Source organism: Hypomesus transpacificus, chromosome 14, assembly GCF_021917145.1.
Source record: "Hypomesus transpacificus isolate Combined female chromosome 14, fHypTra1, whole genome shotgun sequence".
Classification (NCBI taxonomy): Eukaryota; Metazoa; Chordata; class Actinopteri; order Osmeriformes; family Osmeridae; genus Hypomesus; species Hypomesus transpacificus.
In genome coordinates, this window is record NC_061073.1 from 8,349,893 (window position 1) to 8,376,183 (window position 26,291).

Genomic DNA, 26,291 nt, shown 5'->3' on the forward strand with positions numbered 1-26,291 from the left:
TTCTGGAAACCGACTTCAGAGCCGAGCTCCCAGACCTAGTACAGAAGCAAAATCCAAATTGAGCGGAAGTACGTAGGAGGGCAGAGCCAGGCTAATGATGACTTTTTTCCTGTATAACCTCAAAGAGCGTTATGCAGCATGGATGATCTACGTAAGAAAATGACATATGTACACATCCTTCTTAAGGAAGCCAACCAGACCAGAAAAATAACATAATAGAAAATACTGTCAGTTTAACTACTACATATTCCTCTACCCTCTGATCATACACAGACCTATTCTGGGCTCTTCTGTTCCACGGTGAACCCCTACAAGTGGCTCCCTGTATATGACATGGATATATGGATATATGACATGATATACAAATGCCAAGGATATTATTCCATTGTACAAGGTGCCTTAATAAGTTGACATATGTCATTGTAATTATAACAGAGTTAATCAAAGATTTAATATAGTTATATAAATCTATGCTTACTTCTGCAAAAGACATTTGGCATAAAAATATTTTTCTACACAGCCAATGGGCATTTTCTCCATCCTTGAAGTGCATATTTCTCGAGGCCTCATACACTTACAGAATAAGCTGTATGACCAACATCTTGGAAAGACTAAAGCATAGGAGAAGCCTAAACCAGCTAAGGGCAAAGCAGAAGTCCACTTCTCTCTGATCCACTATGCTTGTACAGTGGACTTCAATGTCACTGGCTGGCTGGTCAAGAACAAGGATCCCCTGAACAACTCTGTAATTCAGCTGTATGGAAAGTCCTCAGCCAAACTGCTGTTGCTCCCCCACCATGCATTACCAAGCATTACACACACACACAATAATGCATTCATAATAAAATTACAACAACAATTTCTGTTTATGATCTCCAATCTGGCGTATCTGTTCAACAGACCCAACAATGAAGGGAGGCAAGAAGGGAGGTTCCATGAAGACTGTCACTCTTCTCAGTTCAGAGTGAGTAAGCTTATTTATAATGTTTTACAACTAATAACTTCATGAAATTATTGTTTATAAGATATCATTTGCAAAAACCTTACAGGGGAATTTGGGAAAGCTGATGACCTACTCTTGAAGCACCAACCCTCATTTAGTGCGTTGCCTGATCCCCAATGAGTCTAAGACTCCAGGTATACTAACAGAACACATCATTTTACTCTGAGGTGAATACGAAACATTTGCCAATTGTAACTCTAACTTTTGAAACCAGTTCTGATGGAGAACTTCCAGGTTATCCAACAGCTGAGGTGTAATGGTGTGCTGGAGGGTATTATGACCTGCAGGAAGGGTTTCCCCAGCAGAATCCTCTATACTGATTTTAAGCAGAGGTACTGTATTGTGTGTGTGTAATTACACACACACGCTGCCTCAGTCTCCACACCTGTCTCCCATCCAGTCATCAGCCCTGCAGTATATCAACCCTGGTTTTCGAGTCATTCCTCGCTGGACTATAGTTTTGTCTACTTTGGTAGTCAAGCTCTAGGTTACAATTGTTAACACACGTTTCTCAAAACAATAACGGCTTTCTCAAAACTGCACACACAAAACGCTAAACCTGACACTTCCTTTACAAGATGACTCTTTGCTATCAAATCTCTTACCTGTTCACAAAATGGAACTCGTGTTCTCATTTGGTACACACAGCCATATTTTCTGACGACACACACATACCATTCATAACAGTACACACAAAAAGCATTTGCTGCACACTACCAAGCATTCACAGCACACTGTAGTGCAAAATGGAAAGACAATTATAAAAATGGAACACACCATATAATGGACAATGACTCTTGAGAATGAGCCATTTCTCCTTTTGTAAAATGTCTCAGTGTAGGCCTAATTTTTTCATAGTCAAACAAAACAGCACACATATGCAACAAAAAGTTGTATTTCTGAACAGTACAGTACAGTCAACCCATTGCAGCACTCAGTGGAGTTCCCACCACGCTGGCCGGGGACCTCAACAATGGCACCCTGGCCAATTACATTTCTGCCCCGGAGCCTCCTCTTCACCAGGTTGAATCCAACCTCAGCAATGAATATATATTCATATAGCGCATTAGGTGTGTGATGCTCCTAGATCTGCTGAAACAGACAGCATGATAATGCAAGTTTTAGTATGAACACAGGTCAACAGTGGGCTACAGTGAGACTGAAGGAACTGTATGGGTGAATGGATGATGTGGTTCGGGGGGAGTGAGTGTAGGTGAGCAGACAGAGCCTTGGTCAGAAGGCTCGAACGGCAAGGAGTGTGGTCAGAACATGAAGCAGGGGAGAAGGCAGGTTTGATGCAATACCAGTAGTTTATTATCCGTGTGCTGCATCAGAAAACAAACAAAGAGGCAATATACAATTACGATTGGGTAACGGAGTGGTCAATCCAATGAAACAATAAACGATAATCGTGTGCAAAGACACAATCCACAACTCAACAGAAATGGTGATGAACAAGAAACAAACAATCCCACATGGCTCCTGGCACATGTCTGGGAACAAAGGGATTTAGGGCAACAAAGCACATGTCACCAAACCTCCACAAAAGGCATACAAAAGAAACAAACAAATGATGGATTGACATGACCACTCGCGTTAACTGTAGAAGACGCACACTTGGAGGAGACAGGACATAACACGGAGATAGGACTACTCTGGAGTCCTGGCAGGGAGTGCAAAAGGGTGGACTGCTAGGTGAACTACCCATTTATAGGCTCCGCCCCTTGGAGTTTCATTCAGTTTGGCAGATTCACCATAGCGCTCTCCTGGATTGCTGACTGGAGAAGCCCAGGTTCCAGGGAGTCTTTTCAGAGACACTAAAAAATGTACAATATTGGATTAAAGGTACAATACATGCATGTGCCAATGCTGAATGTATGGGACTTAAAAGCAAAAACTCTCGCCGTAATTCCTTGATGTGGTCTGTGTTCCGGTCGAATGGGACCCCGTACACTTGTAACGGATAGCAGGTTTAGCTCTGATCCTTGAGGCACACAACCAACACGCGGTGAAGTAGTTTACACAAATATAACCCTTTATTAATATACATTTCTAAAACAACAGAAGACCTAGTCATGAGCAAATCGCAGCTCCGCACCTGGTGCCAAAAGCTAATATTAGCAAATCCACAGCAAGTTCACAGCAAAACCCACAACACTGCAAAACATACACGTGCACCATAAATCTATGCCGCAAAACGGCGATAGGCTCATAACCCCCAGTCCCTCACGGCAATAGCATAAAATTCAAATTAATATAAAAGTAATTAAAAGTAGAGGATTTTAGACGAACAGGATTCGTCCAGCTATGCCACCAGTCCAGACACCACTCAAAACCCAGCTGATGACTCAGGGCTCCAGTGTAACGCAGCCGCAAGCGCACCGCAGTTCCACCAAAACTGTCCTTTCACAGCGGTGGCGTGGGTACGTTTCCCACAGAACTTTGCTGCAGAAATAGAGGGCGTAGTATGTCTCTTGGCGGTGCTCACGATACCAGTGTTCTCTAGCGTTTCCTTGAGTGCGTTGTATTTGTCCTTCTGCTCGATCGTTGCTCGAACGGTTGCTGTTGTCCCACTACGTGGAGGTTCGTAGTAGAGTCCTTCACGGGCGCCTGCCACCAACCAGGGATCTCATTCGTCGTCGATGACTAGTTTTTCGTCGTCCGGCGCGGGCCCCGGAATCTTTTCGTCGTCCGAAGCAGCTCTCGGAAGGCTCTCCCGTTGAGAGGACACAGTGAATTTTATGCGCTGCACAACCAATCCCGAGGATTCCCAATTAGCCAGCAATTAGGGACACCTGCAGAGGGATGTCACAAGCACACACACACAATACGCACAAACAGACAGACTGCCCCACCCCCAAACACATTTTCATGGTGGACATTTGCCCCCGTTACACACTTTCATCCGCATGGCATTCCTGCAGAGAACACGGTCCAGTGTAGAGTCGGTCTGGATGTTTCTGAATGTGGTATGGTCAGCCAGGATCATGGTTTGTATCTGTTGGAGTGTGATAGTGTTGTTTTCATGAACCATTTTCACAATGTCAGTCTCCTGTTCGGCTGTGAAAGTGCATGTTCTTCCTCCACGGTGTGGTTCTCTTTCAGTCCTGCAAAATAAAAATACTGTGAGCAAACTGTATTCTATTGAAATGCAGTATTTCAGTACACAAGGCAAATATAATTCATACCTGTTCTACCTCCATTCTAAAGGTTCTAATGATGGCAGCAACTGTGAAGCGGCTGAGATTTGGTTGGACCCTCTGGCCAGCCTCCCTCATGCTTAAACCATGGTTGAGCACATGGTCTACCACAGTGGCCCGAATCTCATTAGAGATGAGAGTTCTCCTTCTTTCTCTTCCTCTTCCGTGTCCTTCTCCTCCTTATCCTCCCCCTCATCAAGGCCCTTTTTATGCTGCAGTCCTGATCTCAAATTGCTCACCAGACCTGAGTGTTTAGGTATTTGAATATTTGTGTGTTGTAGGTTGATGCTTTGAGAAGTGTGTGCAACAACTGAACATTGTGTGTAGTGTTTTCACAACAAGGTTATGTAATTTACATCAGAGTGTAAACAAGGAAATTCAGAGTCTAATGCAGATAAGGGAGTGTGATGTAGTGCCAAATTGGGTCAAGCAATTGGTACATGAATTTAAGGTTGTGAAAATGGTGCAATTCTTTTTGCTTTTTTTGTGTTAACAATTGTGAAAAACTGTTAATACTGAATACAGTCAGTTAGAAGTATTTTGTTATAATATAATTTGTTTTGCTAACTTTGTTTTTACCTGTACCTCCAGGATCACCAGCCAACCTTGCCACCCTGCCAAATGTCTGCACAGCCTACCCCGCCTGTCCCATCTGTTTTGTCACTGCCATCTCCACTCTGCAATAACCCAGGCATTAAAACCGTTCTGGACCATACCTCATCATTTTATTAGTCTGTGTTGTGCACTTGGGTCCACCACCCCCACCCCCGTAATAAACTCTTTTATCAGAGAGTCTGTCAACACCATCCAGTACAATGTCGGCTCATTCATAAATGTGAAACAGAATGTAACCAGACTTCTGGACCCAATGGATAAGCTGCAGCTTAAAGTAAAGGCTTACAATAGACATGCTGAGGAGGCGGTGAGTCATACATTAATTGGTTGTGCGTGTGCTTGCCTTCGGCAATGCCTTCGGCAAGGGCACAACCTTTGTTCTCTTACATATATCTTCTTTTTATTTTTGCCCCCCTAAGCATCCGTCAATATTTGGACTACATAGAAAACGTCGGTGTCAAAGGTTTTGTCTTGGTAGCGATTGAGTTGCTTGTATTTTTTTTTCTTCGGTTGCATGGTTTAAGTTTAATTTAAGTTTTTGAGGTGAAAAGTTAAGCTAAAGGTGGCTGACCTGCTAGCCACGGTCACTGACGTGACGTTATACGTCTCACTAGCGTCACGAAAACATGTGTGACTACCTAGCAGAACATAAGTTAAGTAGCTCGTTACCTTCTGGGAGATAGCTAGGCTAACTATAGCTTTACTGCAAGGCAGCTGCAGAAACGCCACAAGCAAAGAGGCCAGGGTAATAACTATTTACAAATTTCACTTTGAGATATGAAACACAATTGTGAAGTGTAATGTACAATATAAGCTGATATAAGGAAGTACATATACTTTCGGAAACAGTAGGCTAGTCTACTATTTCTCTGAGGCATTAGCATCATGACATTAGCCTCTGTTTGCCCGGGCAACACATACTACAGCGGCCTACGATGCATCTGTTTGCAATCGTTAAAATAAACATTCCTCACAAATACATTTTCGTTGTAGGATTTATTATGACATTAGAATACAAGTAAACAATTTGTTGGTGAAATTATCATTACCTGTGGTTTCAAACGAGTGTAGCTCACTGCAACGCTGTTGCCTACGCGAGACACACTAGCTAACAAAAACATCTCCACAGCTGTACCAACCTTTAGTACACATTTTACTCCTGATCTATGGCCTATGGTAGTCTTGTAAACATTGCTTCATAGCACAACACAGTTGAAAGTGTAGAATTTAAAGTGACAAAAACGGACACACCAAATGTACAGAATGTTCTATTGCAAACTTTGAATTATATATTTTTTCCAGCTACATTAAAGAAGTCGAATAGACCTGACAACAACCGCTCCCAAGACAGTGATATGTTTCATAAAATATGATTTTCATTGTGATATTTTGAGGCTTATTTGAAAATAAATCACGTTGACAACACAACATTGGCGTTGTGGATTTGTTTGGGGAGGAAGAAACCGCAACATTGTACACAGACTGAGGTTACACGAAACATATTTGTATGTCGAATTTTATTAGATACACCCTCAGCGAGACAAGGCACATCATCTCACAACAAATGGAGTAAGACATACCCCCTCTCCCCCTTTTTTTATCCCCTGTAATTTCTGCAATGACAAGCGAAAGTATCGGACAGGAAATTGTCAGGAATGCAAGTGTGGACCCAAAAGCAGACTCCAAAATATGCGTCTTTACTCCTTTTATTGGAAGCAGAAAATAACATACAAAAAGCAGATTGTCAAAAAAGCATAACTCTGTGGCAGGTGAAAGAAAAACTAAGCTCAGAACTAAAAATCCAAGCCACTTAAAAAGCACAGAACAAACAAGGCACAGGTGAAAACAATATGTCATAATGAGAACAGATTAACAGAACCAAAAACAAGAAAACACAGCGAGGGCCTCTGGTGGCCAACAAAGGGTCACAACCCTGACAGGTAATACACACCTTCCATATAAAGAAATCACCGCTCACCCATACCACACAATATCATAAATGACTCAGCACAAGAAGGGTCCACCCCTGAGGTAACACCCTACTACACTGCTCCACCAGTCTTGCACAAAAGAGACACATGATTCAAATCATATAGTTTAAAGGGGACGACCATGACCATGTGATTATCTCATACTAATTCTCATCTGCAGCTCACTGTACGTGTTTGGAGTTACTACAGTATTATGTAGTTTTATTTAACTGTCATAACTGAGATACTGTAGAGGCGCCTGGAACACAAAACTGTATTTGAGGAGCCTGGAGTTCAGCCAGCTTGAACAAACTGTTGAATAACCTCTTAACCTAAACTGTCTGGGAGTCAGTTTGCTGATAGAGATTCCCCTGACAAATTATTTATGGCTCATCATGTATGAGTTTGTGGATGTGTGGGATTGTGTCTATGTCTGTTTGTGTGTGTGTGTATGTGCACTGTAGTTATATCATTTGAAGGATAGGGGGTCTATGAAAATGAATGCAACACAACTTTCCCACAACTGTTGCTTCAGTTAGTGGTAGTCCCAAAGACCTATTAATATATGAATTTATATGAACATATTAATGTTTCTCTTATTCCTATTATTCTTACCATCAACTGAAAACATCTCTCTTCAGAGGTCAAGGTTATTATTGACTTTGACAAGCATATAAGGCATCTCCGACATGATATGTCTCATGTGGCACTGCTGAATGACTATATTTCTTCTTGTCCTGTCAAGCTGTTTTCCAACATGGTGATGTCAAGGTGGTGGGCAATAAAGCAATGTGACCATATACGTCTGTTCCACAGCAACAAATCCCAACATGGGACATTGATACCATGCTGGCAAGTGGTCAGTCAGATAAATAGCCCTGGAGGTCTGCCAAGCCAAAACCTTCTCTGGCCTTTCATAGGAGGCATATCAAAGCCATTTATTGGCCGGACATTGCATTTGACACCTCAAATCCCAAATTGGACTTAAACTTAGGTGATATGACATGTTTATTGGTCCAAGCTACCAGCGCTACTTGAGCTACCAAAGTAATTGCTTATGTGTTGCTTTACGTTTACTGGGGTTTAAAATAAGATCTTTCACATACCTTTGGACAATGGTCATGCAAGAATCATGCAAAACTGCTCAATTAATCACCCCACTGCAATAATATATTTTGAGTTGGTTAGCCTTTCTTTGAATAACATTTTGTTAAGTTGTTGTAATCATTTGACAAGTTTTACAACCACATTTTCATGTAAAATATGTGCTAGTTGTAATCAAACCAGACATGCAGCACAGATGGTTGGTCTCAGCCTCAGTTAATGTCATCAAAGCTTTGGGAGGAAGTTCATTCATTTCCAACCAGAGAAACCTAGAATAAAGGTGTGACATATTTACATGTTGTCTCCTTATAACTGTATTTATAGTAAGCCTACTGTAAATGTCTATGGTTTGCTAAATCAGTAGATCATGTCATTCGATAATTTATTATCCAAAAGAAATAGGTCTTAGATTTCAATGGACCTAATAAGATTAGGACACAAAAAAAACAGACTGGACACATTTCAAAGTCATTATTATAAAATCTGTACAGTTTACTCATGTATGTGGGTAACTAGATATTTTATCTCTATACTCTTCACGTTGGATTTAAAATAATACACTCAATGTTGTCTTTCAAATAAAAACAACTTTTTTCATTTTCAGTATTTTCTGGAGAACCTATTCAAAATTATTTCAATGATATAGAATGAAACAGGATTTCCATTTTCACACAAATTAAGCAAATTGGTCAAAAGGTGAGCAAACTGCATGCTATAAAACTTTTATTTTAAATTATTAATATGGATCGCAGAGGATACCGCTGGATTTAGTACTGTACTCATTAAAACCTTTAAGGTTTACTGTACCTAAAATAAATACAAAGCCTTTGTATACATTATTGTATAACGTATATGAATCAACCCATAAAAAATACATTTTAAACTCTAAGAAAACGGAACATAATGTGTAATATAGTCAGAAATGTCCTGTATTATACAAAATAGACATAGAGAGAAAAGGGGAAAGCGAGGGACTGGGTGAAAGTCAAACTGTAGACTCTTTGTCTCTAATCCATTTCCTTTAGGAGAGTAGTCCACAATTAGCTTCTGCTTGCTAATCACTCTCCACTAGATATAAGGAGTCCCACAGAGCAGCATCCATGGACAGACAACTTCCACCTGTGGGGTAAGATACTTGTTATTTTCACATCCTTTTTATTGAGATCAGGCACATAGATAAAACTCATAACTTTTTTTGTGCTTATTATGTGGTAAGTAGGTTTGCCTTGCCCATATCCAACAAAAATTTGGAGAAAAAGAAACGGCATCGGCCAATTTTTTATATGAATATTGGCTTGCGGTATTGACCATTATCATTTTCTTGTGTGCATCCCTACTATATAACACTAAAATGTGATGGAAGGTATAGCAATGACATGTAAATATTGTATATGTTGTTCTGATTGTGTTATTTCTGGAGAAATTACTCAAAAAAACTCAAAACGAACATATTTTACAGCACCAACTAAGAGTCCATTTCATCTGGAAGGGGAAAAACAGGTGAGACATAGTTTGATGCTACATACGAGTGAATACTGTTCAAAGCCAAAGCACGATCAGTATATCTAATACGATATTTTGTGATTTATTCTACACCTTTTGTAGGCTTATGAGGCCTTCTTACTTTACAGTAATATACAGTAAATGCATTCATCATTTATACTTTCAGGCCCACAGGATATGAATTAATGACAAAAGGAACATAATTTAAATCAAAAGACGGAATAGATTTTGTAACAGTGATACATTTTTTCCCCAGTGAGTCGGCACCATGAGTACGGACGCGGAGATGGCCATATATGGCAAGGCTGCCGTTTACCTTCGTAAACCTGAGAGGGAGAGGCTTGAGGCCCAGGCGGCACCATTTGATTCTAAGAATGCCTGCTATGTACCCGATGTCAAGGAGTTGTACCTCAAGGGTCTGGTTGTTAAGAGAGATGGCGGGAAGTGTGATGTGAAAGTCCTTATCACTGAGGAGGTAAGAGCATACTTAGCACGGAATGAAAAAACTGATTGGTGGACATCAGTTTCTGTACATCTATATTTTGCAGCCACAGTTACTGACACATTTAAACTGTTTAAAAACGTACAAAACTGAAAAATGATAGAAATTATGAAAAAATAGAAAAAATGTATACATTATTAAATTAGGGTAGGCTTCATGCACACATGTAGGGGGTCAGATTGGGCAAGGCACTTCACCCTTCTTGCCTCAAGGGAATGTCCCGGTACTTACTGTAAGTCGCGCTGGATAAGAGCGTCTGCTAAATGACTAAATGTTAATGTCATTGACAATCTTTCAGGTTAAAAGCTTCAAAGAAGAGGACGTCTTGCAAATGAACCCTCCTAAATATGATAAGATTGAGGACATGGCCATGATGACCTACCTCAGTGAAGCTACTGTCCTGTATAACCTCAAAGAGCGTTATGCCGCATGGATGATCTACGTAAGAAAACTACACATATACACATGAGTCACCTTAAGGAAGCAAATGACACCCTCAGAAATGTATACTTGAACTCTAATAGCAATATTTCCCTTTACTCTCTGCTCATATGCAGACCTACTCTGGGCTCTTCTGTGCCACGGTGAACCCCTACAAGTGGCTCCCTGTATATGACATGGAAGTGGTCAACGCCTACAGAGGGAAGAAGCGTATGGAGGCTCCACCCCACATCTTCTCCGTCTCTGACAACGCCTATCAGTTCATGTTGACTGGTATGGACGTTCACTGATGGATGGCTGGATTTATTAATAGATGGACGGATGTATTCTTAGTTGCTTCTCGTATCACTTCTGACAATTTTTTTTTTGTCAATTTACTTTCAGATAAGGAGAACCAGTCAGTCCTAATCACGTAAGTTTAAGACTTTAACTGAGTGTATATTTTATGTATATACTATATGTATACTTATATGAATATTAATATTAAAATTGACGTGATTAATGACTTAAGACAATACTTATTTTAGTTCATGCTCACAAAATTATATTTTTATAATCTAATAAACTAGTGGAGAATCCGGTGCTGGAAAGACTGTAAACACCAAACGTGTCATCCAGTACTTTGCCACAATTGCTGTTTCTGGTGGGAAGAAGGAAGTAATACCCGGCAAAATGCAGGTATGACCTTATATACACCATACAAAGTGCATGCCATCAATTGTTGACCCACCATTGTTTTCAGCCCCCCCAAAAGTTTTTCCATGGTAAAGTTTAAGGGCGTATGTTTCATATTACATGAAAACTGTAAATATATCTTCCAATTTTTTATTTAAAAATTATAGTCACTGGCTGCATCATCAGTTATTTAAGAAATATGTCCTCCCACATTTGAAAACAAACACACTCCCTTCGTATAAGGTACTTAAAATATAGTTTATATCTTCATAATATGTTGTCATTCTTGACAGCAGTCCTGTCGTAGTTTTACATACAGCATATCGTTAATAAGACTGTTAGTATGTTACTTATATAGTAACTTAAGAGGTTAAGGATTTATGACATTCTTTAAGTGGGGGAGTACTGTGTTATTTCTGACCAAACATATTAACCTAAAGGTGTTCAAAGATAATATAGAAACAGGGTTATACCTAGTCCAGGGGAAGCGTTCCAGGAGTGAATGATTAAAGACAAAGTATTTTGGAATATTGGTGATCAGTCTAAATGACCAACTGGTTTGTCTCCCTTCAGGGTTCACTTGAGGATCAGATCATTGCGGCTAACCCTCTACTGGAGTCCTACGGTAATGCCAAGACAGTGAGGAATGACAACTCATCTCGCTTTGTAAGTTTGGAGGGAAAATATATATTTTTTAACATTTTCCACTAACTTAGAAATCAATAGGATACGTTGAAAAAGCCCTCTCCATGCCCTTTTTTCAGGGTAAATTCATTAGGATTCACTTCCACATGAATGGAAAACTGGCAAGTGCTGACATTGAGACCTGTAAGTAGGTTTGGATCATTTCCCAGTTGATCTTTTAAATAAATGTTGGTGTCCATTCAAATTGTTCTCATTTTTCTCTATCCTTTCAACCATGTCTCTCACAGACCTGCTGGAGAAGTCCAGAGTAAGTTTCCAGCTGCCTGATGAGAGAGGCTACCACATCTTCTACCAGATGATGACCAACCACAAACCTGAGCTTGTTGGTGAGGCACTGCAGGGAAATATGTTCTGAATGGCATTTACTCCTTTGTCCACTCATTGAGGGTTCAACCTTTTACAAAAAAGTACACATGCCTTGGGAGGTAATCATTTTAGTTTTGTCTCCACAGAAATGTCGCTTATCACCACCAACCCCTATGACTACCCCATGATCAGCCAGGGTCAGATCACTGTGGCCAGTATTGATGACACAGTCGAGCTTGATGCCACAGATGTAAGTCACTAAAAGGGTTGAACTTGAAAATCATAATGTATTGGTGGTTTAATGCAAACTTTCTTTCCCACTCCAGGATGCTATCGACATCTTGGGCTTCACCGGTGAAGAGAAGATGGGTATCTACAAGTTTACCGGTGCTGTCATGCACCACGGCAACATGCACTTCAAGCAGAAGCAGCGTGAGGAGCAGGCTGAGCCAGATGGCACAGAGGGTAAGCCAAATTGTTTGTTTTGATGTTCTAAAGAGCATTCATTTAACTATATTCCTGTGATAAACATTGCACTCTGATGCACATTGCTCCTTTCTCTTCCCAGTGGCTGATAAAATTGCCTACCTTCTGGGTCTGAACTCAGCTGAAATGCTGAAAGCCCTGTGCTACCCCAGAGTGAAGGTCGGCAATGAGTATGTGACCAAGGGTCAGACAGTGCCTCAGGTAAGGCTTATGAAGCATCAGAGCAATTTTTGTTAAGAAAAGCTGTTAAGAAATAAAGCTTGATTGTAATATTCATTTTAGCATTGTGTTTTAAATTATTATGGGTAAAAAACTATTCAAAAAATGAAATCAATGTTTAAGTGGAACCAACATTATAACACAGGTGAACAATTCAGTGAGCGCTCTGGCCAAGTCCATCTATGAGAGGATGTTCTTGTGGATGGTCATCCGCATCAACCAGATGTTGGACACCAAGCAGCCAAGGAACTACTACATTGGTGTGCTTGACATTGCTGGTTTTGAGATCTTTGACGTGAGTTTGAGATTGGTCATTATGGCAATATTTGAACAATTATTAGAAATACATTCAAAAGGGGTTTCTTTTGTGTCATTAAACTATACAGATAGTATCCACCCTATTTTAATGATTTGATTTAGAGGAACAAAAGTGCAGATAAAGTAAAAAATGTATATGGTATGGTGGGATCGCTCAATAAAGTTATACCAAACTTTGCAAATCTACAGTACAACAGCATGGAGCAGCTGTGCATCAACTTCACAAATGAGAAACTGCAACAGTTCTTCAACCACACCATGTTCGTCCTGGAGCAAGAGGAGTACAAGAAGGAGGGCATTGTCTGGGCTTTCATTGACTTTGGCATGGACTTGGCTGCCTGCATTGAGCTTATTGAGAAGGTGAGGTGTCTGTTAAAACTGTGGATGTTTCATATCTGCCAAGGATACAAGGTTATTTATACATTTTTCGGCTCACTCATCTTATACACAATATATTTGACTGATCATTTTATATTTTTACACAGCCAATGGGCATTTTCTCCATCCTTGAAGAGGAGTGCATGTTCCCCAAGGCTTCAGACACTTCCTTCAAGAACAAGCTGTATGACCAACATCTTGGAAAGACTAAGGCATTTGAGAAGCCTAAACCAGCAAAGGGCAAGGCCGAGGCCCACTTCTCCCTGGTCCACTATGCTGGTACAGTGGACTACAATATCACTGGCTGGCTGGACAAGAACAAGGACCCCCTGAACGACTCTGTGCTTCAGCTGTATGGAAAGTCCTCAACCAAACTGTTGGCCACACTCTATGTTGCTGCTCCACCTGAGGGTTAGTATGGTTGAATTAGATTACAAACACACAGGTTTATACATTGAACATGTAAACATGATTTGTTCATAAATAACAGTATTGTTCATTTATTATTCTGTCTACCTCCTGACACTCCTATAACAGATACCACAAAGAAAGGAGGCAAGAAGAAGGGAGGTTCCATGCAGACTGTGTCCTCTCAATTCAGAGTGAGTGAGGTTTTAAAAAATATATCATATGTGATAGTTTCATGTTGGGATTGTACTTTAATATTAGTGAGCATTTTAGCTTTATTATGAATATTATCTGAGAGTAACAATGGTTTATAACAACCTTACAGGAGAACTTGGGCAAGCTGATGACCAACTTGAGGAGCACCCACCCTCATTTTGTGCGTTGTCTGATCCCCAATGAGTCAAAGACTCCAGGTAAAACGTATTTACGTATTATTTATTTTAAGACTTTATTACTTTAAACATAGAGTACATTCATTTGATTATTATTTCTACGATTAGGTTCCGCAGAGTAAATAGCTGACCCTAAATGTTTCATCCAGGTCTCATGGAGAACTTCCTGGTTATCCACCAGCTCAGGTGTAATGGTGTGCTGGAGGGTATTAGGATTTGCACAAAGGGCTTCCCTAGCAGAATCCTCTATGCTGACTTCAAGCAGAGGTAATGTTATACACAAATGCAACAAAGATATGGTAGATAGAAAACAACATAGCAATTAATAAAACAAATGTCCCCCTATTCAGATACAAAGTATTGAATGCCGGTGTAATCCCTGAAGGCCAGTTTATGGATAACAAGAAGGCTTCTGAGAAGCTGCTTGGGTCAATTGATGTGAACCATGAGGAGTACAAGTTTGGACACACCAAGGTAACATAACATACACTATTGATGATGGGGTACTGGCAACTTGTGTTTTTGACCTACATAGGTTATTAGATATCTCATTTACCTGGTAAACATTGAAAATGCAGTTTAAAGTTTTCAAGAGCAATCCAACAATATTAATAATAAGAGACCAGAATATGACCACATATGAGAAATTTACTGTATAATAAATCCTCAGCAAGTCATTTCATTGGCATTTATTTGATCCTAACATCATACATCACTTTGCTTTCTATTTAAGATTGCAATACGTTAACACTAGAAGTGTTTATGTTATTTATTTAAGTTTTGTTTTAAACCTGTGTCTCAGGTGTTCTTCAAAGCTGGTCTGCTTGGTGTCCTTGAGGAGATGAGAGATGAGAAGCTTGCTACTCTGGTAACCATGACACAGGCTCTTGCCCGTGGATACGTGATGAGGAAAGAGTTTACCAAGATGATGGAGAGGAGGTGAGATGGAGATGATAACAGGATGATATAAACTTGTAATTTTGGAATGATTGCTACCTTTGGCTTGATGGAATGTTAGACTTGACATGTAGGAATGGCTTAGGGGAAAATTATGCAATTACATTGGATAATTTGTATCGAGCTAAAGAATTACTCTGTCTATCTCTCATTATCAGAGAGTCTATCTACACCATCCAGTACAATGTCCGCTCATTCATGAATGTGAAACACTGGCCATGGATGAAGGTTTACTACAAGATCAAGCCTCTTCTGCAAAGTGCTGAGACAGAGAAGGAGCTGGCCAACATGAAAGAGGACTATGAAAAATGTAAAGTTGCTCTTACCAAGGCTGAGGCTCGCAAGAAGGAGCTGGAGGAGAAAATGGTGTCCCTCATGCAGGAGAAGAATGACTTGGCTCTCCAAGTTGCATCTGTGAGTGAGCCACACACACACACACACACACACACACACACACACACACCACATTCAAGTCTAATTTACATCTGTTATTCTCAGGAATCAGAAGGTCTGAATGATGCTGAGGAGAGATGTGAGGGTCTGATCAAGAGCAAGATCCAGCTGGAGGCTAAACTCAAAGAGACAACAGAAAGGCTGGAGGATGAAGAGGAAATCAATGCTGAGCTGACAGCCAAGAAGAGGAAGCTGGAGGATGAGTGCTCTGAGCTGAAGAAGGACATTGATGATCTGGAGCTTACCCTGGCCAAAGTGGAGAAGGAGAAACATGCCACAGAGAACAAGGTATCAACATCTCACCAATATCCAAGCAGTATTTTTGTTCAAAAGCACCAAACAATAGTTTTCACTTTAACCAACTTTGTCTTGTGCAGGTTAAAAACCTGACTGAGGAGATGGCATCTCAAGATGAGAGTGTTGCCAAGCTGACCAAGGAGAAGAAAGCCCTGCAAGAGGCCCACCAGCAGACACTGGATGACCTGCAGGCCGAGGAGGACAAAGTCAACACTCTGACCAAGGCCAAGACCAAGCTGGAACAGCAAGTTGATGATGTGAGTAAAGTTATCTTTTCGTGTCAATTTAGGGTTTTAGCCAACTTTGCCTCTATTGGTATTTAATTTAATCTCATATAATACATTCGTTTTAGGGATTCAGTAGGACAACTGACTAATATAACGTGTTAGGAATACATAGCTGTTAACATTAAAGCTTAATTATGAGAAATGTGTTTTGTCCTCTAGCTTGAAGGTTCTCTGGAGCAAGAGAAGAAGCTCCGTATGGACCTGGAGAGAGGCAAGAGAAAGCTGGAGGGAGACCTGAAACTGGCCCAGGAGTCCATAATGGACCTGGAGAACGACAAGCAGCAGTCCGATGAAAAGATTAAGAAGTAAGTATTGTATAATCATTAGAGACATTCTTGACATCATATTGATTTCATTTAGTCCAGCAATCCTTACATTGAATTTCCACCTCATATTTCTTCAACACAATAATTTCGACGTCCAATGTTCAACCCCATCTACAGGTCATGCATTTCACATTGATTATTCATATTACTCACCTTGAAGTAATGCAATAATAAAGACCTATGAAACAGAGTTTTGTTTATAATTAAACTAATCAGATAACATATATTTATTAACTTAATTGAATATCTTTATCATTAGGGATAACAAGGCTTTTGTTTTGAAATACTTAACAGAAAAATTATGGATGTGCTTTACAATTTAAATTTCCACTCAATAACACAAAAACAAAAACTGACATGGATTAATGTGTGCACTAAAGGAAGGACTTTGAGACCAGCCAGCTCCTCAGCAAGGTTGAGGATGAGCAGTCTTTGGGTGCCCAGCTGCAGAAGAAGATCAAGGAGCTCCAGGTGCGCTGTAGTTGCTAAACAAGTAACATTTCCTCGTTTTGCCTTGATGAATTGCTTGTGTTTAAAATCCACCTTGTCTATTTAGTCCTTTTCCTCTCGTATGTTGGCCAGAATTTTGAGACTTTGATGCTAAATGTTTTTGTCTACTGTAGGCTCGTATTGAAGAGCTGGAAGAGGAGATTGAGGCTGAGCGTGCGGCCAGGGCCAAGGTGGAGAAGCAGAGGGCTGATCTGTCCAGGGAACTTGAGGAGATCAGTGAGAGGCTGGAAGAGGCTGGAGGCGCCACATCTGCTCAGATTGAGATGAACAAGAAGCGAGAGGCTGAGTTCCAGAAGCTGAGACGTGACCTGGAGGAGTCCACCCTGCAGCATGAGTCCACAGCCTCAGCCCTGAGGAAGAAGCAGGCTGACAGTGTGGCAGAGCTGGGAGAGCAGATCGACAACCTGCAGCGCGTCAAACAGAAGCTGGAGAAAGAGAAGAGTGAATACAAGATGGAGATTGATGACCTTTCTTCTAACATGGAGGCTGTTGCTAAGGCTAAGGTCAGTGATACAAATAAACCTAAACAGAAAGATACAATATATGTAAAACTGTCCCACGTAAGCAAAGGATGGGTTTTAGAGTGGGTAACAGAGGTTTATGGAAAGACTTTTTATGTTCACCTAGCATTATCCTTGTGCCGTTGCCTAGAGCAGGCATGCCGCTTTAAAGCCCCTTTCCCCCTATTACTCACGCAGCTATATATCAGCTTAAAAAAGGCACAATATTGATCTTTGCTGCTCTTAGTGGCAAAGTGGAGTTCTGAACTCCACGTAGGCTTAAAGGAGGTTGTTCTTTTTGGCATCTGAAAGCCTACGTGAGTGGTAAATTGCGACATTAGGCAGGAAGGGTCAAAAAGGAGGACAAAAAGGTGAAAAGGAGGACACGCAACTGTGGTCCAGACAAAGGGCTGGAAAACCGGACTGTCCGGACGAAATCCGGACATCTGGTCACCCTATACACTTAACAGTATAAAGAAAAAACCCTAGAATATTTATGTGATTGAAACATGATGATTGTTCCACAGGGCAATCTGGAGAAGATGTGCCGTACCCTTGAGGACCAGCTCAGTGAGATCAAGACCAAAAACGATGAGAATGTTCGCCAGGTTAATGATATCAGTGGACAGAGAGCCCGACTCCTCACTGAGAACGGTACAGAACATATTTGTTCAAAGGCTTACATGCAGAAATATGTTCCACAAGGTGTATATTGAAAACAATCAAAACAAGTATAATAGAGAATCAGACCTAAGGAAGAGCTTTCTTAATTCCCCATAGGTGAGTTTGGTCGCCAGCTTGAGGAAAAGGAAGCCCTGGTGTCCCAGTTGACCAGAGGCAAGCAGGCCTACACCCAGCAGATTGAGGAACTCAAGAGGCATGTTGAGGAGGAGGTCAAGGTAAAACAACTAAAGAAGCCCTATGTTGATCAACTATGACAGTTTTACAGTACAGTGGTCTTACCAATACAATTTTTTGGTCCCGTACTCCTTCACCCACATCTCCAATTAGGCTAAGAACGCTCTGGCCCATGGTGTCCAATCTGCCCGCCACGACTGTGACTTGCTGAGAGAGCAGTTTGAAGAGGAACAGGAGGCCAAGGCAGAGCTACAACGTGGCATGTCCAAGGCTAACTCTGAGGTGGCGCAGTGGAGAACCAAGTATGAAACTGATGCCATTCAGAGGACAGAGGAGCTGGAAGAGGCCAAGTAAGTACAAAACAAATGTATAGTCTTCCTTAAGCTCACAATATAGAAAGTTGATAGTAATTCATAGTACCCCTATTGTCAACCACTCCAAGTTTGCACTCAGGATAGAACACCATTGCAACACTTTTTGTGTCAACAGAAAGAAGCTGGCTCAGCGTCTCCAGGAAGCTGAGGAGACCATCGAGGCCACCAACTCCAAGTGTGCCTCTCTGGAGAAGACCAAGCAGAGGCTGCAAGGGGAGGTGGAGGACCTTATGATTGATGTTGAGAGAGCCAATGGCCTGGCTGCAAACCTGGATAAGAAGCAGAGGAACTTTGACAAGGTGAAAAATGTTGTGCCAGTTTTAGGTTTTGATATAATTGTAAGTGTGGAACATGGATGGACCTAAATCTGCAATTGGGGCTTGAGAACTATATTGTCATGCTCATGCCCTGCTTTTGTGCCTTGAACCTAATGCATTGTTTACATGTTGACATAAATTGTAAAGGCTACTTTTCTGTAATTGTAAAGGCTACTTTTCTGTGTGCTTCATCCTAGGTTCTTGCAGAGTGGAAGCAGAAGTATGAAGAGGGCCAGGCTGAGTTGGAGGGAGCTCAGAAGGAGGCTCGTTCTCTCAGCACAGAGCTCTTCAAGATGAAGAACTCCTATGAGGAGGCTCTTGACCAACTTGAGACTCTGAAGAGAGAAAACAAGAACTTGCAACGTGAGATAAATGTAGTGTGTGGTGCTTTTGTATTTTTCAAAAGAGAGCATTATTTCCTATTTCACCATTTCATTATACTGTGGATTAGTTGATTCACAGAACCATCAACTGGGAGAAAACAGTTTCCTGTTGAACTTGTGTTGGATCCAGTAGACTAAGCTTGTTAATTGAACAAGCTTCTGTTTCACAGAGGAGATCTCTGACCTGACCGAGCAGATCGGAGAGACTGGCAAGAGCATCCATGAGCTGGAGAAGGCCAGGAAGACAGTGGAGACAGAGAAGTCTGAGATCCAGACGGCTCTGGAGGAGGCTGAGGTACAAACTCTCCACAATTTACAGAATTAAGTGGAAATGATAAACATTCTAAGGATTAACACAATTAAGAATGCCATTTGCTAAAACATTCCTTTATTTAGGGAACACTGGAACATGAAGAGTCCAAGATTCTGCGTGTGCAGCTGGAGCTGAACCAGATCAAGGGTGAGGTGGACAGAAAGCTGGCAGAAAAGGATGAGGAGATGGAGCAAATCAAGAGGAACAGCCAGAGAGTGCTGGACTCCATGCAGAGCACCCTGGACTCTGAGGTCCGCAGCAGGAATGATGCTCTGAGAATCAAGAAGAAGATGGAGGGAGACCTGAATGAGATGGAGATCCAGCTGAGCCATTCTAACCGCCAGGCTGCTGAGTCCCAGAAGCAGCTGAGGAATGTTCAGGGGCAGCTCAAGGTACTGTGAATGTTGACCATAATATTCATAATATCATCCTTACAAAGAACAGTACACCTTCCAGTACAAACAGTACTGCTGAAGCAGTAGAGGACGATTTAAGAAATACTGTACACATCAGCATCTTGTCATTCCTATTAACACTCGGTGGCGTTTCTAGGATGCCCAATTGCACCTGGATGATGCCGTCCGGGCCGCAGACGACATGAAGGAACAGGCTGCCATGGTGGAACGTAGAAATGGTCTGATGGTGGCTGAGATTGAAGAGCTGAGAGTGGGTCTGGAGCAGACAGAGAGAGGCCGCAAAGTGGCCGAGCAGGAGCTGGTGGACGCCAGCGAGAGAGTGGGACTGCTGCATTCCCAGGTGTGCACAACACACACAAACATATATACACATAGTTATAAAACATTCACAGCAAAGGTTTTGTTTTTGCTATATCCATTTGTACTCTCTTCCAGAACACCAGCCTGTTGAACACCAAGAAGAAGCTTGAGTCTGACCTGATTCAGGTACAGGGAGAGGTGGACGACATTGTCCAGGAGGCCAGAAATGCTGAGGAGAAGGCTAAGAAGGCCATCACTGATGTGAGTCTGGCTAACTAAGTATCACAGTACAGTCACTATGAAGTCACTACTTTACTTACATCATTAAGGCCATATCAAAGTAATATGGAACCACCATATCATCATACAGTAGCCTACCCCTATGGTAGCATACCTTCCACCTTGTGGCCATGTAGAATGCAGAAACGTGTTAGATGGTGCTGATTCTTACGCAGTTCAGTTCTCACAAGGCTTTGTTTGTTGGGTCATTCCACCAGTATATGGTCAACATAATATAATTCTGTACGGTGATTTTTTTTTCGTTCTGTAACCTGGTACAATATACTATGTGTATGTACAGTTCCCCAGTTCAACAAAGCTGTATTCTTTTGTTGCAGGCAGCCATGATGGCAGAAGAGTTGAAGAAGGAGCAGGACACCAGCTCTCACCTTGAGAGGATGAAGAAGAATCTTGAAGTGACAGTCAAGGACCTGCAGCACCGACTGGATGAAGCAGAGAACCTAGCCATGAAGGGTGGCAAGAAGCAGCTCCAGAAACTGGAGTCCAGAGTAAGTTTGCAAAAGTAAAAATATCCCTGTTAATATTTGAAGCAATTTCTTCCCGTTGTAATTCTGTTAATAACGACCTTTTAGCATGGGAGTGATGGATTCACCATGAGCTCCTATTCTCCACCCAGGTGCGTGAGCTGGAGACTGAGCTTGATGCTGAACAGAGGAGAGGTGTAGATGCAATCAAGGGAGTCCGCAAGTATGAGCGCCGAGTCAAGGAGCTGACATACCAGGTAATATAACAACCCACTTACTACCAGGAGCATATTTATAAAATCTGCATAGTTTAGAAAAATCATTACAGTGTGTGTAATTACAAAAAATTACGATTTCCTTTATGCGTCAGACTGAGGAGGATAAGAAGAATGTAACCAGACTTCAGGACCTGGTGGATAAGCTGCAGCTTAAAGTGAAGGCTTACAAGAGACAGGCTGAGGAGGCGGTAAGTCTAATAACTTATTTGTGCCTTTTGCTTATTCAAAATAAAGCTTTCCTAGCTTTCAGTGTATATCTCTGTGGCTTTACCAATGGTATTTTTTGGGGCTAACCCTTGTGTTATCTTCGGGTCATTCTGACCCATCAGTCATTGTCACAAACAAACCCCCCTCTTCTTAGTCCTTAACCCCAAGATATGGGTCTTGTATGTTTACCCAGAGTTCAGATTTGGGGGTAGGCCTCTCTTTGCACCCAAGGAATGCTGAACACAGAATCATTCTTATACAAGATAAATGTGTTACATCTTCAATTTTTCCAACAAGTGAAGCATTTTCTTTTAACCGTTGGGCTGTCTCAGAACCCCCACATTGCAAATGTTAAAAAATATTATTTTTTATTTGTTTTTGTATGTAAAATTGGATAAACACAACAATGGTTTGTTATGAACCTTTGGGTCATGTGACCCGAAGGCAGCACTAGGGCTAAATGATTGCTGCAGCAAGCACATTTACAAAGATTTTAAGAAATCTTTTCTAAATGAATTTATCCCAGGAGGAGCAGTCCAACTCCCACATGTCCAAGTTCAGGAAGGTTCAGCATGAGCTGGAGGAGGCTGAGGAGCGTGCCGACATCGCTGAGTCTCAGGTCAACAAGCTCAGAACCAAGAGTCGTGACTCTGGAAAGGTAAAGATCTCCTGATGTCACACCAATGGTTCCGACAAGAAACAAATGCATTACAGTGTTTCAATTCAATACAATAATTCCCTGTTTTTTTCTTTCTTACAATTAGGCAAAAGAAGCGGAATAGACACCAACCTGAACAAGACCCTGTGCCTAAACATTGCTATGTTTCATAAAATATGGTTTGCATAGTGATATTATGAGGGGATTTTGAAAATAAAAGAAACAATCTTCAAAACGTCATGGCTTGTGAATTTGTTGTAGGAGGTAGAAAATGTTGTCTTCGTTTGCACAATTTTGTACATAGAAATTAGTTTACACAGGTCAATAAAGCATATAAAAAATGTCTGCATCCAAATTTAATTTGAAAACACATGGCCTGTGTAGCCTTTGAAATAAATTCTTCCATGTTGTTTCAGTAAAATATGTTCGAAAAAGTGGGTCCTTTAGTGACTGCAAGGGATGCAAAATATACTGACAAAATAATTATAATTCATCATATTGATGAAGAATAATCCAGGCTATTTTACCTAGTACAGTGCCTGTGGTATGTACTAAAACTGTGCCTCATTGCTGGTTTAGTTCAACAGACGTGTAAGAAAATTTACATTCTCTTACACATTTCCTTATTTCTAATGAAACAATTAGCCCGAATTTAACCTTGTCAGTTAGCCACTATGGCTATTCAACCCGTGAGTGGGTATCTAGAAAGCTAACGTTAGCCGCTATGTGGTGATGGATATAAAACTTATCCACACCCTTTTCTTGATGGCCTCCTCATGCGACAATATACATATCCTTGACTCTTTGGTCCCCATGTTACTCTTATTTAATGATGATGTGAGACGTTTTCTGACAAAGTAATGTCAATTGAGAAAGTGGAGCCTTTTGCCCAATTTGTTTCTGGTGAAATCTGTTATGTATGCTGACACTAGGGTCTATAAGTCTTGTCGCTGTGTAACTGCAACAAAGAAAAAATATATATGAAATAAATGTCAATCTCTGATTTACGTTTTGGGGGGCATATTTTCAGTTTGCAGATGGTACTGTTTGAATCGCGATTCCATCTGAAATTACAACATTGTTACAATAGCTTGTTTCAAAGGGGGTTCACCTTGTTTCAAAGGGGGTTCTTATTGTATTATGCAATATGAGAACTTAAGGGGACGGACCCATCTGCAACCGACGTAAGCAAGGACACCCTACATTTTCCCCATAAATTGTACCCTCTCTAGTTTACTTTTGAGTTTGTTCATTTAGGGTTCTCCAATCCTGGTACTCGAGGGCCGCTGTCCAGCATGTTTTAGATGTTTCCCTGCTCCAGCACACCTGATTCAAATGGATGGTCATTACCCGGCTTCCGCAGAACTTGATAACACTCCATTCATTTGAAACAGGTGTGCTGGAGTAGGGAAACATCTAAAACATGCAGGACAGCGGCCCTCGAGGACCAGGATTGGAGAAGAAGCATGCTTGTTACAGTACAGGTGAGTTACCATGTGATGCCACTAAAGCATAGAATATCTATCTCTCTCTCGCTCTCTCTATTTCTTAATATCTATTTATGGTCACGGTCAGGGTAGGCTATTTATAAACCGAAGCTAATTTAGAGTATCAGAAAATCATAGGGTAAACAACTAACTCTAAGAATATTTCAGCCACTACTAATTTGACCACATACACTTGTGTCATCTAAAAGATCTACAGCACAGTATCTGAGTAGAATGACTATTCAGTGCTAATTCCTTGTAATAATTTCTGACCTATATGGTTGCTTGCAAATTACCCTAAAATGTACCAACCAATTGACAACTGACCAAATCATCCTTAAAAATACAGGTGCATTTTATTGATATGAGGTGACTGGCTCATGATCCCACAGAGCTCTCCGTCTCCCCAGCCTTGCACATGCTGGATCTGTATAGGAATCAAGGCCCAATTACTAATATTCAAGTGATACATGGTGCTACGGTATCAACACTGTCAGTTTTTTTATTGGAAGTCTGTCTGGCATGATGTAGAGGTGCAAGGAGCAGATCTGGGATGGGGGATTGGAGAAGCGTGGAGTGTAGCCCGAAGTAGTTGTTGACGAGCCTCTCACCTCAAGCATTTGGGAGCCAGTAGTCTACGATGGCTTCCCTGACAGACTTACTTAGCTTACTTGACAGACTGTATTTATGACACAGCATTGTGAACAGTATGTGGGTGAGTGTGTGCCCTAGAGCATTTTGGTATTACTTGTCTTTGACTAAATGGTGGTGAATAAGTGAAGGAACTGTAAAAACAACCATTCTGTCTTCTTTGTCTTGCATATTAAAGCCTTGAGGGATGAAGGCCTCAAGCCCACAGCGCAGAGTACAATACACAAATACCCCCCAAAATACCTTCAACTTACTTTTTTGCCCCACAAGACCTCAACTCCACGATACAAACTTAAGTAAACCTACAATCTATTTCTACATGACTGATATTGAGACTGCTCAAATAGCAGCTGGGCTCATTTATATGATGAAGGATCATCAAGTAAGACCTACAACATAAATTGCTATGTCTATTTTTGGCAGCTATCTTAAGCTTACTTCTGTGACCATATTAAAAAGAGGGGAGCTTGCTTGTGAATCAATCACTGAATACTTCTTGGAATTCTTGTTTTGATTAGTGTAACTTGTTGAAGTTTACAGCATACATCAGAGAGTAATTTCCTAGAGAGTACCTTCCATGAAACTCATCAAAGTATTGTAAATCATTTATTGTCCATCAGACTGCAGTGCAGTGCAGTGCAGTGCAGAGGTACCCAGTGGGGTGGGCAAGCACAATGATTCAGCCAAGAAAGTCAACACCCCATGTTTTCCCCGTTCCATCATAACATTTCTGACATTGGTGCTGTAATAGATTTACCACTGAAATGTTTGGACTGGATTACAAACCATGGACAACCAGTCTCTGTTTAGTGAACTTAGTGGACCCCTAACCTTACATGTGACATTTCACATCCCAAATTAGACATTATCTCAGGGGAAATTTTTTATGGCTCAAATCAAGTTACCAAAAACATGCTGATGTGTTAAGTGTAGATATACTAGGCTCTCGTTAGATTTAACACTGTTTGTGACAGTATTATCATCCTAAATATCCCAAGCATTGCTATTTGGATAAAATGATTCACTGCTTTAATGATTTCCTCATTGTCAAGTGCCAATGTAAACATGTGTAAAATAAACAAGTTAACAACATAGTTTTACAGGTAAACTAATAAAAGCTGTAAACTATTTGATTATTTATTTTAAATAATAAAAAAAAAAAATCCCAGGGGAGAATAATCTGAATGGTTTTCCTGATTGCGACCGACCATGTAGTGCAGGGGTTCCCAAACATCAGCCCACAATCCCTAAAATAATGGTGCCAGTGACTCGTGACCCCGCATCCACGGAGGTGGTTTACGTATACATGGGAGTAAAAATAGGCCCTGGACTTTGATCCAGACCGGCCCACCAGAAACGACCCCCGCATACGCCACCACAGCTAACCTGCTAATGGATGCACATTCTGTGTCTGATGTGATGCTAGTTTGGGAGTTCGATATGATGCGAGGGCAAGTAGTGTACTTACCGCCTCCTCAGCCTGTCAGTATGCTCAGTAATCGTGCTTTTGTCTCTGCCTGTTACAGACCATGCCACAACCTTCTTTGACTGTTTGTCTGCCTGCCAGCCGGATCTCCTTTGTTCCCCTTGTCCTTTTTTTGTTGTTAATGAACCTGTCAACTGTGCCTTGTGTCGAGTCGTGCATTTGGGTCGACCAGCTATTAGCCAGTTGGTCAATCATAACAGAAGTGTCAAAGCAGAAACATTTGTCTGCATGTAGCTATAATTAA

At 41.1% G+C, this 26,291-nt stretch overlaps 1 protein-coding gene across 1 annotated transcript; it reads left to right on the forward strand.

Annotated features, from left to right (window-relative positions):
• The first annotated feature begins 8,954 nt into the window (after positions 1–8,954).
• LOC124477308 (myosin heavy chain, fast skeletal muscle-like) lies at positions 8,955–22,661 on the forward strand. Its single transcript, XM_047035027.1, has 41 exons — positions 8,955–9,018; positions 9,352–9,392; positions 9,652–9,870; positions 10,196–10,339; positions 10,455–10,611; positions 10,723–10,750; positions 10,908–11,016; positions 11,587–11,679; positions 11,778–11,841; positions 11,946–12,044; positions 12,171–12,274; positions 12,351–12,489; positions 12,593–12,711; positions 12,875–13,024; positions 13,237–13,407; positions 13,533–13,836; positions 13,963–14,027; positions 14,159–14,246; positions 14,375–14,492; positions 14,576–14,699; positions 15,028–15,164; positions 15,341–15,596; positions 15,681–15,923; positions 16,013–16,189; positions 16,379–16,524; positions 16,926–17,016; positions 17,169–17,558; positions 18,083–18,209; positions 18,336–18,454; positions 18,567–18,763; positions 18,903–19,086; positions 19,302–19,467; positions 19,658–19,782; positions 19,884–20,192; positions 20,353–20,556; positions 20,652–20,777; positions 21,134–21,304; positions 21,433–21,537; positions 21,651–21,746; positions 22,292–22,423; positions 22,530–22,661. The coding sequence occupies exons 3-41, from the start codon at positions 9,664–9,666 to the stop codon at positions 22,545–22,547; spliced, it is 5,802 nt and encodes a 1,933-aa protein (XP_046890983.1). The 5' UTR covers positions 8,955–9,018; positions 9,352–9,392; positions 9,652–9,663; the 3' UTR covers positions 22,548–22,661.
• The last annotated feature ends 3,630 nt before the right edge of the window (positions 22,662–26,291 follow it).

Bases quoted from the DNA above. Each gene is read 5' to 3' on its own strand.
- LOC124477308 (XM_047035027.1), top strand. From the start codon at position 9,664: ATGAGTACGGACGCGGAGATGGCCATATATGGCAAGGCTGCCGTTTAC. The intron at 14,247-14,374 runs GTAAAACGTATT...TGTTTCATCCAG, and splicing joins CAATGAGTCAAAGACTCCAG to GTCTCATGGAGAACTTCCTG. The intron at 15,597-15,680 runs GTGAGTGAGCCA...TGTTATTCTCAG, and splicing joins TGGCTCTCCAAGTTGCATCT to GAATCAGAAGGTCTGAATGA.